This window comes from Podarcis liolepis (genome assembly GCF_965112155.1).
Source record: "Podarcis liolepis genome assembly, chromosome: 5".
Taxonomy (NCBI): domain Eukaryota; kingdom Metazoa; phylum Chordata; class Lepidosauria; order Squamata; family Lacertidae; genus Podarcis; species Podarcis liolepis.
In genome coordinates, this window is record NC_139556.1 from 4,882,470 (window position 1) to 4,897,423 (window position 14,954).

General features: G+C 43.4%; 1 protein-coding gene across 6 annotated transcripts in view; it reads left to right on the forward strand.

Moving 5' to 3' along the window:
- The window catches only part of SCUBE1 (signal peptide, CUB domain and EGF like domain containing 1), a 193,241-nt gene that overhangs the window by 103,879 nt on the left and 74,408 nt on the right, over nt 1-14,954 (forward strand). For 5 of the 6 annotated variants that reach the window (XM_083503331.1, XM_083503336.1, XM_083503333.1 and 2 more), the window contains 2 exons: nt 1,828-1,944; nt 5,819-5,908. In XM_083503331.1, coding sequence (XP_083359457.1) covers nt 1,828-1,944; nt 5,819-5,908 — 207 coding nt within the window. The remainder of the gene's footprint in view (nt 1-1,827; nt 1,945-5,818; nt 5,909-14,954) is intronic. The other variant, XM_083503332.1, reaches the window with a different exon arrangement.

A 14,954-nucleotide genomic window follows, 5' to 3' on the forward strand; every position in this document is an offset into this window, starting at 1 on the left:
AAATTTCAAATCTGGGCTATTTTTCTACTGTGCTCTAGAGCAGTGTTTCCCAACCGGTGTTCCGCGGCACACTAGTGTGCCGTGAGACGTTGCCTAGTGTGCCGTGGGAGGGAGGCGGGCGAGTCGGGCGGCGAGAGGCGGGGTGCCGGCGGCGAGCACACGCGGGGCGGCGAGCGAGCTCCCTCCCACATCCCATCGCCGCGAATGCAGGCTTTCGCTGAAGCCTGGAGAGCGAGAGGGGTCGGTGCGCACCGACCCCTCTTGCTCTCCAGGCTTAAGGAAGCTATCCCCCCAGCCGTGCAAGCTCCCAGAGCGATGCCAAAGCTGCGCGCACCTTTGCCATCGCTCTCCAACCCGTTCGGGGGGCTGGGGTCGGGGGAAGCTCCAGCTTCCCCCGCCCGCAGCCTCCCAAGCCCCGAGAGCGATGGCGAACGTGCGCACACCATCGCCATCGCTCTCTGACCTGTTCGGGGGGCTGGGGAGGGGGGAAGCTCCGGCTTCCCCCGCCCCCAGCCCGCGCAAGGTCCCAGAGCGATGGCGAAGGTGCGCACACCTTCGCCATCGCTCTCCGACCTGCTCTGCGGGCTGGGGACGGGAGAAGCTCCGGCTTCCCCCGCCCCCAGCCCGCGCAAGGTCCCAGAGCGATGGCGAAGGTGCGCACACCTTCGCCATCGCTCTCCGACCTGCTCTGCGGGCTGGGGACGGGAGAAGCTCCGGCTTCCCCCGCCCCCAGCCCCGCAAGCTCTGGGAGTGATGGCGAAGGTGCGCTCACCTTTGCCATCGCTCTCGGACCCTTTCTGGGGGCTGGGGGCGGGGGAAGCTCGGGCTTCCCCCACCCCCAGTCCCGCAAGCTCCGGGAGCCACTCTGGCTCCCATTCTGGGGGCTGGGGTCGGGGGAAGCTCGGGCTTCTCCCGCCCCAGCCCCGCGTCTGGGGGGGGAATAATTTTTTTCCCTTTATTTCCCCCCCCCCCCAAAATCTAGGTACGTCCTATGGGCCGGTGCGTCCTATAGGGCGAAAAATAGGGTAGTCAATATAGGCACAGAGTTAATTTTTTAAACATTTTCTAATGGTGGTGTGCCTTGAGATTTTTTTCATGAAACAAGTGTGCCTTTGCCCAAAAAAGGTTGGGAAACACTGCTCTAGAGCACTGATTTCTGAAGCTATAGGTTAAGTCACTGCTGGAAAAGAGCAACACCTTCCCCAGGACAGGAAAATCTGGGGATTTTCCCCGCCCCCCTGTGCTGTATTGAAAATTATTAATGGAAATGAATCATGGAAAAGTGTGATGGCCTCGGAGTAACGGTAGCCCAGTGCAGACAATCAGAGTGTCTAGCTGGAGGGGGGCGGGGGGGGGTTTGCAGATCCCTTACTGGACACAACCTTTCTGCATTCAGGCTCCTTTCTGGAAGGGACCTACATGCTTGTGTTCCAGATGTGCAGCCTGTAACCTAGAACAATAATGGGCATGGACCAGATGTTCGGAACCTGTATGAGTTGGGGCTTTTGCACATAGAAACTTTGAACATGTGGAGGTTTACCATGGCAAGGGATGGACTGGTGGGCGCAATCCTGATCTGCTTGCTCCCACTTGTGCACGCGACACACTTTGACCCTCTGCACAGGGCTACCGGCTGCTTGGAATGTCGCTGCTTACCAAGGGTAGGAGATTTTGGAAATAACTATTTTGTTTTCATGTGTATTGCTTTTTTAAAACAACAACAACTTGAACTTATTTTGTGTGCCTAGAACTCCTCAAAACTAATTGGTTTCACTGTTGTTTTATTCATACATATATATACACACACATTTTTGGGGGAATAACTAGTAACCTGTAACTATGGAAATGGAGGCTGCCAACACACGTGTGATGACACAGATACGGGACCTGTGTGCGGTTGTCATCAAAAGTATGCCCTACACTCGGACGGCCGAACGTGTATTGGTAAGTACCCTCCCTCTGAATTGTACAATTATGTGTGTGGAATTGAAATGCTGCTTAAAAGAATGGGTCATAAACTCCTGATCTTATCTAATAAGTTTAAATTTGTAAAAGTGATAGAAGGCAGCATTTGAAAGCTATAATACATTTGTTGGTTAAGGATTTATCACTTTTTAATGTGTGTGCATGTGTACACAAACCCATATATGTGTATTCTTCCCTGGTATTTTGTATACTATTGGATGTTGGAAAAAAGCAGCTGCAATCTCTTACACTGGCTGTTCATATAGAGGAAACACGAACCAGAAGTTTTTATCTGGACAGTTCTGCTATCCACAGTATTACATTTTGCCCCTTTTAAAAATTCAGGAGTGTAAATGATGCTCATTGCGATAGAAGTTTTTAGTAATGGTTTCACTGGGAGAAAGTGATAGCTAAAGTCATTATTTTATGTTTAAAATACCTGTTCAAACATGCCATGACCTATATAGCTACCTATTCATATTACAACCGTGCAACCAGAATTCATCACCTGAATCCATTTGTGTGGGTGACTTCCCACGTGGTTCTGGTGGTTGCTCAAATTGAGACTTTTTCTAATACCCCCCAAGCATATGGAGCATGCAATTATTTCAGCCAGTTTGTAGTGTATTCATGGTAAAATTAATGCAATAGCTGCTGACTGTACTGAACTCCATCCTGGAACCTGAGCATTAATGAATACAGCCAGGGCATCTGGGCAGTGTGAGAAAGGGAGTTCAAACTTCAAAAAGAAGTGATTTGGTGAGGACCAGACACGTGACAGATTGTGACTGGAGTGGAAGAAGAGCTAGAATTATATGGAAAGAATGCTTTCTGTCATGGTGTTGTCACTTGGACAATTTTGCACCACCATGTGAAGCAGACTATATTCTTTTGAGATGTTCGTTTGCACATGTTTTATTGTGGTTATAAGCACAGAATCCAAGAATTTACCTTTTTTCTTTTTTTTAATGTATGGTGCATTTGTGGGGGAGAACTGCAATTGTTTCAGTTAATAAGAAGCTGTTTTAACACTTCCTCTAGATTTTACACCAAAATCTAGAAGCCCTTTAAATTTAAAAATTCATGGAACATAATTCTAGTCACAGATACACACTTTAACATCCCACTGATTTTAGTGGAGGCAATATGTGCCTAACTTTCTGACTGAAATCTGAGATTTACAGTTTTGGCATGGTCATGCTGTATGGTACTTAAGTTTTTGTGGGATGGGGGGGGGCGTTCATTAGTTGTATTTTTCTGTTCTTTGTCTGTTTCAAAGCAGAGAAATACTGTATAACAAACTGAAGCATTCTCAAAGGGCATAATCCAACAAAAGGTAAGCTCTCTAAGTGCTGTTAATTTCAGTGGGAGCATCAAGCATGGGTTTAAATAGCCCCTATCCAAAGTAAAAGATTTTGTATTAATTGTGCCCATAATCCATATAATTTAAAAGCATTTTTCTTAGTTGTGGCTGAATTTGATTTGGCATTTCCAGAATTATGTCAGATAAGTTGTAAAAGTATTTGTCTTAACCTTTGATTGCAAGACTTAACGATTGTGAAAATTAGAGAGCTCAAGAGAAATTACTAGTAAAATTTGACTCTAAAACATTAAAGAAGTCCCATTTTCCGTGATCCACATCTAATTGTACAAAGTGAACAAAATTTAGATAAATGTTTCCCAACAAATTTTGTATAGCAAGCTATCACTATATAGCTTAATCAGCAGTCATTAATTTCCTCTTTAAAGCTAAAATATTTATTCCTTAATTAAAGGTGTGTGTGAATGTCTGTGGTGAATCTAACATATCTTGACATCTGTGGATAACTGTATAATTCCATCGATCTTATATGTGGATTGAAGTCTTTTGAGCTGATGAAATTAAATGTCTTTTTAACGTGCTTTGATTATGGACACCCTAAAGTCTTGATCCTGGGAAGGAAACCCTTCAGTCAGCCCTCAGTGCTAAGCATATGCTCCGTACAATCAGCTCTCTGGATGAAATTAACAGATTTGTCTTAAAGATTTAGCCCCTTGTACGTTTATTAAATGCAGTCTAATTGTGATTACAATGTAGCTGTTATTCTTGGGTTTCTTCTATTTTTATTTTTGAAAGCACCATTAAAACCTTAGAGAGCCATTATAGGGTTGGAAATCTTGGTACAGTTTTCACTGAGAGAAGTGATAATGAGTAGATCATGCTCTGATTTCAGGGCGATGCTTATTTGGTCTGGCATAGAGAAAAACTGTTGAACTGTTGGAAACTGTACTTTACCCCTCCCTTTCTGCAAAGTTATTGTATAATATGACTTTATATTACATTTTCTGTTCCTGTAATTTAAGTCGCATATTGCTGCTTTCGTTGGGTCCTCCACCCTCCTCTTTCTTCTGAGTAGTCCTTTCTCTTAGATATTTTTTAAACTTTTGTTTTGTTTCCATTTTTATTCCTGCTTTCTGGTGATGGTTCCTGATTGCCTGTCTTGTCTGATACCTGATGTTCATTAATTATTGGAAAAAATATTAAAAGAAAAATGAAAAACCTCAAAACAAAGCCTCTATTGCAGCCTGATCCCATCTAGAACTTCGTTTCTTCTTAGAACAATATCTTGTTACCCAGCCATTTAGTGTTACCACAAATAAAACCTGCCAGCTGCCTCCACTTCTTCTGATTCCTTCTCCTATCTACCTACAGTTTGCTGACTTCAGTGGTGTCTGTAACTTGGACATCGCTGCAAATATGCAAATGTCTGCAATGGCACATAAGTACCCTTTCGTCTAACCCGTTTTGTCTTTGTTTTCTTGACTTATCCTCTTATTTTATGTCTGCTGCATGTGAAAAGTCCCCACTTGTGTTTCGTATTTTTCTTTTTAAATGCAATTCTCCATCCCATATAAATTATTTTAATCGCTTAGCCTCTGCTCCCTGTATTGCTTCCCCACCCCCCATGTATGAGACCTTTCATTCACCTCATCATCTGTTCCCATCCTTGCAAACGGATTGTTTAGGTATATTTCTAAGTATTGCATAACTTAACTTCTTCTAATGCTGGATAGGAGCTTTCCGTATAAAGGACATCAGAACCTACCTGCAGGATGTCCTGTGCTAACAATGCCCCCTGCCCCCGCTTAACTGCATGCTTCTAAAAATTACTAGACTATTCTTGTGACATCTTTTTTCTAGCATTGAATGTTTAGCTAGTCGTGTTCCATAGACAAGCAGGCAACCAGCACTGCCCAACTTAATTGTTTTGGTTTTTTTATATATATTTGTGTTTGTTTTTACAGTTTTTAAAATTTGCATGCAGTTTTTGTTTTTGATACACTGTGTCAACATGCACAAAGCTGTCGTGTTCCCATGCCCATCCATCACCGGATTCTTTTAGCTCTCTTCTGTGTTCAGTATCCTTGTTGCCAGCTGTGTTCATAAGCTGCCACCTACCTCTCCGCCTGCATCTCCTTCGATTGTCTTTCCTCCTTTTCTTTTTCTAACAATGTGTTGAAATCAAAACCTTATCATTTAAATTTCTTAATTAACACCGATCTGGGGCACCTTCTCTTTTGTGTTTGTGTTATGGCTGGTGTGAGACCAGCTTAATATGTGTTTGCCGGCTAATTACTTTGTTTTTCATCATCATTTTCTTCTCCCCACCCCCCTCCTCCACTCCCTCCTTCCCTCCAGCATACTTTTATTTATTTCTGGGATTTCAAATGGAATTAACTCTCTAAATGGGGTTTTAGTGCTTTCATGCTTCTTGGCTTTGGTTGCACCAGGCTAAGAAACTTTCTTCAGCAGTGGAAAATTGGGCTTTTCATTAACCAACTGCTCCATGTTTGTCCCTTACTTGTGTTTTAGAGAAGGATGAGGCTGCAATTGAGAGTTCTGAGTTCAATGCCACGTCAGTAGCTGATGTGGACAAGCGGGTGAAACGGCGGCTACTTATGGGTAACACTTTTCTTCCACTTCCTTTGATGTGCTCTCAACTTTTGTCTCTTGTGTGTATGGGGGTGTGGGGGTGTGTTTCAAGTATTTCTGTTTTTAATTTGTTCATCTGTTTGCTGAGGTCACAATTCGTTTTAGAATCCTGATCTTTCATCGAAAAGTTCATTTCCCATTTTAAATCTATTCTCTCTCCACCCAAAACCCTCTTATACTGTAGCTTTAATGTTGAAAGACTTTGGTGCAAAGAAGAGAGTCTTTGCCACTAACCTTATTTACCTTTTGCAAGTCTGATTTTCACATGTGGCTTTTGTGTTTCTCTGAGTACAAATCGACCCGAGTGGGTCAGCTTCATCGTTTAGCATTACCCTTTGTCGCAAGTTCCAATGGTATAAAATGCTTGATGTCATTCTTTTTGTACTTTTGGTTTAAAATATTATCTTGAAATAATTTTATGTCCTCATGGTTTGGAATTGTTGGAAGTATTCCCCCCCCCCCCCCCATTACGGAGCCCTTGGGCACTTTTCTTTCAGAAATTTTTAAAAAAAAACACCATACAGTGGTACCTCCGGTTGCGAACGGGATCCGTTCTGGAGTCCTGTTCGCAACATGAAAAGCCCGCAACCTGAAATGCCATATCTGCACATGTGCGCAGCGTGATCTGGCGCTTATGTGCAAAGCGTGATTTAGCACTACTGCACATGCACGAGCGGCGAAACCCGGAAGTAACCCTTTCTGGTACTTCTGGGTCGCCGCGGGATGCAACCTGAAAAAACATAACATGAAGCAGGCGTAACATGAGGTATGACTGTACATTTAAAAAATAGAAGCAGCATTTTGCAGGATTATTGATCATTTGAAATTGATACCTGCGTAGGCAAATAGCTCTGTGCTACCTGCCAAGGTTGTGTTTCTTCCCGGGTGAAGCTGAATCAAAGGTTTTCATGCCTCTCCCTTGGCCAATCTCACATGGATGGACACAGTGGTCCAGGGTAGGATGAATGTGTTGCTGGCCTCGCGTTTCTTTGCTCCAGAACACATAATATCGGAAATGAACAGTTTTATTATAATATAAACCCATTGTGTTGCTATTTAATGAGGTGATTGGTTAATGAACACCTTCAAGAGTTGATCATTACTTATTCAATTTGTATTCTGCCGCTCCTGCGATTCGTTGTACAAATAAAAAGGGGTGTTCCTATTTGTTTGATGAAAGTGTGAATTGTGTGTACAATCCATATGTCGTTTCTTCTATCAGCTTGCCTTTTCTAGGTTTAGCAAGAGGCCCACCACACGCTTGCTTCTGTCAAACATGTATTTGCAACTGAATTTGGATGGTTGATTGCAGCCACAGATTCTTTTGTGGGGGACCCCCCCCCCCTTGAAGTCTTTCAACACTGTGTTGCTGATTTTTGTTACACATTTTCTGAGGAGCTCAATCAAAAATTGTATCGAGCATTTCATTACTTTACTTGTAGAGTCATAGAATTTGAAGCATAGAATTTGAGGGTGTCACAAAATTATTATTTTTTTGTACCTTCATCTTACAAACCTCAAGCATTTTGCCAGTTGAAAGAAAAAGATTAAAAGAAGCCTCCTTTCAGTTGTTTGGCAGCCACTGAATGGCCTTTCTGAATATTCTTTGTGATACAGAGAAATAGTTGCAAGTAAATTGCATGATTGCAAAACATTTCCCCCCATTCTTTTTAGAGCCAGTGAACACACACTTTGCACAGAGTGAGACGGTAGAATTCTGAACTGTACCAGAATTCTATCACCTCATAATACATTGATTTCCTAACTATGGGCAGCAGTTGCAATACAAATGTTTGATTGCAAGTCCAGCAACCTAAATACTTATCATCTGTCTGAAAGGTAGGCCGGTCTTTAGTTATGTGAAATATTTGATAAAACAGGTGTTTCCCCCTGTTCTAGTAGGACCATGCCCCTATTATTACTATTATTATTGCAAATTAAGCCTCTTACCGACATGATAAAATCCACTGATTCTTTATACATAGATGTTTCATTTTAATAAGGATGAGGAATTTGTAGGAAGGCATATTTATATTTAAGAAATATTTATGTCTATTCATCATTCAAGGTGGGAGTTCAGCTGGCAACAAGTTTAGATGGGTAGGAATGCATAGCATATATCATCTTCAGAGGCGGGGGCTAGTGGCTTCAGTTTTTTAAGCTATCAGAGCAAAAATTTGAATTTAATTATTGCTGAGGAATTGCAAAGAGGCAACAGTGGAGAGGATATGAGGTTTGTTCTAGACACTCATGTTTGTTTATTAATTACATTTATATACCACTTTTGTCTTATAAGGATCTCAAGGTGGTGTACAGGGTTCTCCTCTTCCCTCTTTGATCCTCACAACAAATAAATATGACAGTTGACTTTTACAGTGTAATCCTATGATTATTTAAAAGTCCCGTTGCATTTAATGTAATTCATGCAACCTTATGATGAACTCAGATCGAAACGTCTCTTTATTAAAATGATAAATAAATAAGGCCAAGAAACAGATTCCAAAGCTTAACGCCTTATCAGCATATCCCGTAATTATATAACTTTTGCACATGGATTGACAATAAAAACTGCTGCGGATTTTGAATACCAGCATATTCCAGAAGGCAACCGTTTTTAAAGGGACTTTAGAACTCTGTCCAAATAACAAGTTGTCTCCTGAGCCCCATAATGCTTTGAAATAAATTGACACACACAATAATAATGAATAATGCAATCCATAAAAATGTACAAATCAGGTCAGTAGCTCATTTAGCTCAGCATCTTGTTCTCACAGTGGCTAACCAGGAGCCCGTTCAAAACCTGCAAGCAAGACCAGAGCCCAACAGCGCTCTCCTTTCCTGCCTCTGTAGTTCACCTTTGTGCCGTGTGAACTGTTTTCTCTTGCCTGTCCTGAATCTGCCCCACATTCAGCTTCCCTGGACATCCGCAACATCCATTTTCACTGGGTGTTCACTTTCATTGGACGTCCATCTTGACTTTCTCAGTCTGCTTTCTCCACACTGTGCATCATTGGATACACTTCTTACTCGCATCTTCTCTAAATCAAAAGCCTTTACAGTAGAGGTTTTCCACAGCTGCAGCTACTGAAGTACAGTGGTGCCCCGCAAGACGAATGCCTCGCAAGACGGAAAACCCGCTAGACGAAAGGGTTTTCTGTTTTTGAGCTGCTTCGCAAGACGATTTTCCCTATGGGCTTGCTTTGCAAGACGAAAACGTCTTGCGAGTGTTCCGATTTTTCCCCGCCCCCCCCTTTTTCTAAGCCACTAAGCCGCTAATAGCCTTTTAGCCGCTAATCCGCTAAGCCTTTAATAGCCGCTAAGCCTTTAATTGCCACTAAACCGCTAATAGCGCTAAGCCGCTAATAGGATTGCTTCACAAGACGAAAAAACCGCTAGACGAAGAGACTCGCGGAACGGATTATTTTCGTCTTGTGAGGCACCACTGTAGTCAGCCCAAAGAAACCTTAACAATCCTCCTTGCTATCTTTTTCAGAAGACTCTTTCTTATTATTTCAGGGACAGATGACCAGTTTATGACGAGGTAAATCTGGGGGCTTGCCTGCTTCTAAAAATGTGTGTAGTAAGAGTGCATCAGTACAGGTGACCAGGAATGACTGTTGACTTTTGTGGTTTTCATTACTCCAGTCCTGGCCATGGAGAAAACCCTTCCTTCCTTGTACCCGCCATATTGCTTTATCACTACTCCCTGATCCTTCATTAGAGAAGTAGATGGCAAATATATTCTCACAGTCCTAGAGCATTATTCATACTGATGGTGTCATTTCAAAGAGGTCAGTACAATGTTTTCCCCATATTTGGTTTTCTTCTTTTTCTCTTTAAAAGAATATCAAATTGCTTTTAAGCTGACAAAGTCCTCTGCTGCAGGACTATTAAACCTGCAAAACAATCTGTTGTGTGTAGTTTCACACTTTAGAATTCCCCTTGGGACAGAATTCACACAGAAATGTGACTTCAGAGATGTGACTACAGATTATTGTTTTAAAATCAAAACAAAAAGTTGAGGCGCAAGTCAGCAGTAGGCTGGTTATTAGGGTTACTGTAAATTTACAAGATCTTGCTATTGGCTGGAGCAGGACTCCTTTTAAGTTTTTCTCTCCTGTCCCTTCCTGTTTCCACCCATGTTCCTACCCAGTTTCAAGCAGCTATCAGCCTGCAAATATAGTAGAGTGGGAATTTTATTTATATATTATTATTTTCTCCAAAACATACTTATATTAATAAACTTATATTAATATTTTACAGTAACTCACAAAGTAGCAAATATGTACATCTTTTGAAATACATGAACACTTGGAATAAAAATCTCATGCTTTACAGTGGTGCCTCGCAAGACGAAATTAATTCGTTCCGCGAGTTTTGCCGTCTAGCGAATTTTTCGTCTTGCGAAGTACAGTTTTAACGGTTTAACAAAGTCGCAAGACGTTTTCGTCTTGCGAAGCAAGCCCATAGGGAAATTCGTCTTGCGAGGCAAATCGAAAACAGAAAAACCTTTCGTCTAGCGAGTTTTTTGTCTTGCGAGGCATTCGTCTTGCGAGGTACCACTGTATATTTAAATCTAAAGCCATGGGGGGAAAGGAAGGGGGACAATCGGATGTGAGATACCCATGTAGCAGAAGTTGCTCCCTGTTCTGGTCACAACACAGAGGCATCTTAAGGTCCAGAATAGTTTACTACTATAGAAGATAAGGCTTCAGTAAACAGTTCCAGACATTGATATATACATACAACTTGTAGGCTTTGCAGATACAGATACAGATATATACAAGTACAGAGTATTTCTTGCTCCAGCAATTCAAGACTTCAGCTTACTTCTCAAAATTGGCCCCAGCACCCGAAAGGCCCTGGACCCACTGAGCTGATATGCATTAATCACTTATATAGTTGGCACTGTGCCATTTTCATAGCAACTGGCTTGGGTGACCATGCACCTGCTGGCTTATCTCCTACACGGAGTGATTTACAATTATAAAGGAAACTAACCCCTTCCTCCGTGTCCAGTTACACCAACACTGACATGTCTACCACACAATGACATTTGACACAGGTAGATAAAATTCAAAGGAAGAATCAGGAGCACAGGAGTGTGTTCCCAATTCTTCCTTTCTCCCTTTGCAGGTGCAATTTAAAGTCAGGCCACAATTTCCATGTCAAGGTAACAGAAAAAGGTGCCAAATTCAGAAAAACACTGAATTCTACCAGAAGATGGAAAGGAAGAATTGCAAGTGCACTTAGGTGAAATAGGGAGGCGTGGTAGGCCTCATTAGGCATGTGGGCCAGGGGGTCCCCAGTGCTGCCCTAAGTCAACATAACTACCCATAGCAGGAGCACACCCTTGCTCCTGACCCCAGCTAGCAGTGAAGGGCAAGGATCCGAAGGGCATGATGTTTAGTGCCAACTCACAAGCACCTCGTCAGCATCACCAGGCTGTGAAAACTGAAACAGATCCCACAAAACATAGCTTGGTGGGGCTTTAGAAACCTCACTTGGGACTGTATCAGTCATGGCATCTAGCTTGCTACGAAGGTGAGGGATTTTGTTCTCAAAGTGCCTAATAAGCAACTCACAAAGGGTCCCTGAGGTGTCCTAGGCTCCATCGACCAATACAGGTGTTAGCACCCTATGGACTACCCTGAAGAGTTCTGCAAGGCCCCCTTTGTTGCTTTTGCCACCACAGTAGGAACAATTATGTGCTCTAGCCAATGTTCAGTCATCTTCACTGTGGGACTTCTACTACCTGTGCTGTACCTGTCACCTGGCCAGTTTCATCACATATACCTCCCCATTATACCTGGGAGTGATCCAGTGTCAGAGAGGGTGCTCAGGAGTGACAATTTCTCCCACCCTCTGCTTCTTCCAGTCCCATAGGGAGATGAGGGCCTCAGCATCCACCAGTTCTAGCCACCGGAAATTCTCCAGGGTATTCAGCAATCCATTGGAATCCATAAATCTATGGTCATCCTCATTTGCCCCCTACTACTATGGGAGAAGTTGGTACTGCTAGCCCAGGAAGTGTTCTGATCATGACAATGGAGTCACAGAAACCTTATTTCCAGACCGTCAACTGGGGCAAAAAACAAATTGAGGATATGACCTGCACTTTGGGTTGGCCTGGTGGCCACTTGAGACAGCTCCCTGGTTGTCACAGAGGCCATGAAAACCTGAGCCAGACCAAACACAGCAGCTTCAGTGTGGACATCAAAACCCCCCAGGACAATAATTCAGAGACCACCTCTACCAGCTCAGTCAACAAGGTGGTTGATAGACCAGTAGCACTTCCAGTCTTTCTCTTTAGCCTGACACCAGACACAGGCTCTCAGATGATGATGTCTCCCGATGAGCAGAATAGAAGATCTGAGGACTATGCACAGTGGCTTCTAAAACCTTGGGTCCCAACTGTTGTTGAACTACAACTCCCATCATCCCTAGCTAGCAGAACCAGTGGTCAGGAACATAGGCGCCGACTCCATGGGGCTTGAGGGGGCTCGAGCCCCCTCAAAAAAATTTTTGGGGGGGCTCAGCCCCCCCAATAATCTCGGGCGGGCGCCCTTCCAGCAGAGCGCCGCCGCCGTCCCCCGCCTCCTCCCCACCTGCTCCTTCGCCAGCCAGCCAGCCGCGCGCCCTAATCGGAGGCACTGCCGGAAATCCCGCGAGAACAGGGAAATCCCGACTGGCCACACCTCCCAGCCAGCCAATCGGCTGGCTGGGGGGGCGTGGCTTGCCTTATTTAGGGCCGGAGCCACTTTATTTGCATATTCATGAGCTTATTTATTATTCATGAGCTTTCCCGGGCCCCCCCCAATATTTTTTCTAAGTCCGCGTCCCTGGTCAGGAATGATGGGAACTGTAGTCCAATAGCAGCTGGGGACACATCTTGGAGAAACACTGGACTATGTCAACACACAGTCGACCTTCCAATCTTTGCATATTCTGCCCTGAGTACATAGGCAAGCAAGGCTGGGTAAGATTCACTCCTCCCAGCTTACCCACTCAGGTATTGGTGGTATACACTAGGTCAGCTCCTTCATCCACTATCAAGTTGTGGATGAGCAAGGTATTATTATGACCCAACTTGGCTTTCACTAACAGATCAGTCAAACTGGATGGTGTTATGGTTGTAGAGCAACCAGGAGCTTGATGCTGCAGGGTGAAAAAGAAGAGGGAGCCATGTAAAAGCATCTCTTATTATGGAATTCTCTTCCCCCAGGGCCATACCTACCTCAACCCATGATTGCTGGGATAGAATAGGCACCCCCATTTCTTCCCAACCCCACACTTCCCAGACACATAGCAAAGATACAAATTCATTATCACACAGCCATCTATGAAGTACCAATATGTCTTCTACTAATGATAAGCCGAACCATGGGTTAGTTCCCGCTAGGAATAGAAGAGCAAAGTGCCTATGAGTTTTCTTCCTCTGTAACAGCATACACACATTCACATTCAAACCATAGTTCAGCTTAACGGTGGTTTAAAGTGGTGTGTGAACGAGGCCAGCGGCTGATTTCTTTACATCACTCGGAATATTGAAGAAGGATTGCAACTCCTTTCAGATATTCATCCCTTAATTCTAAATGTGTGGAGATGGGGTGAAATAGCCAAACTTAGCATTTGTATGCTTCTTCAGAGCATTCAAAGGATTGTACAGTTTGAACGTTAGCAAAGGGGGAGGCAAGAGAGAGGTGGGGGAGGAAAGGTTGAGCAGTGGCAACAGCAGAAAAAAATGCACTGATGCATGTAACATGGTGCTACTTGAGCCTGGAGTTAGAAATGTGGGAGAGACATTTCAAAACTAATAATATTGGTGATTCATTTCACTCCAGTTAGGCAATAACTAAAGGTTCAAGGAAGGGGTTAGTTTTGAGGAGAGATTTGAAGAACATGAGAGAGGGCAAAAAGTGCAGATTCTTCCCTACTTGCCTTATGATTTTAATGATGATACGGGGGGAGCTTAAGTATCTTGAGTCCGGTGCTCATGCTTTAGCCGTTATAAAATGACAGCATTCTATGATAAATGTGAATTTCCTTCCAAATTAAATAGGGCCTCATTGTTAAAAGTTAAAATGTGTTGCTTGAGCTTAACATGTAGGTTGCCCACAAATATTGATGGTGCCAGACTTCAAGAATGATAAAACAAGAAATTTTGGCAGCTTCATTGCTGTATGAACCTTTTGCCCAGTTTTGCTGGATGCTTTGTGGTTTTGTTCCATTATTGGTTCATGTCTGGTTTCAAACTGCCAAAGCAAGCATTCAGGAGACTGCTTTTCACTGGTTTCTGAAAACCATAAAATCACCTCAAATTCTCATGATTGTTAGATCAAAACCACAGAAGATGGATCCAGATAGGCCACATTCAGCGTTTTCAGGCCATGCACATTTGGAAGACATTTCAGTTGGCTACTTCTGCAAAACTGAGATCTGGCTATAGCTTTCTCACAGCCTTGAGACTTCCCATAACAAACATAAGAAGCGTCCTCCTGGATCAAGGTCAATGGCCCATGTACTCCAGCCTCCTCTTCTCCCAGAAGCCTGTGGGAAGCTCACAAGCAGGACCTCTGATTCATAGGAAATGCCTCCTGCAGCCATTGTACCTAGGAGCCACTGACAGCCTCATGAGTTGTCTAATCTTTTAAAGCCATCCTAGTTGATAGCCATTTCGATCTGTTGTAGAAACAAATTCCATAGTTTAACTAGGCACTGCGGAAATGAGTATTTTCTTCTGCCTGTCCTGATTGTTCCAACATTCAGCTTTGTTAGGTGACTCTGGGTTCTGGTGTTATGAGAGAGAGAGAGAGAGAGAGAGAGAGAGAGAGAGAACACTTTCTCCACACCATGTGATAGAGGTACACATCTTATGCACCTCCCTCATGTACCCCCTTTTTATCTAAAGTAAAAAGACCCCAAAGTTGTAGGCCTTTGTTATAGAGGAATTGCTCCACCCTCTTAATCATTTTGCTTCTGCTTTTCTAAACCCTTTCCAACTCTACAAGGCCGT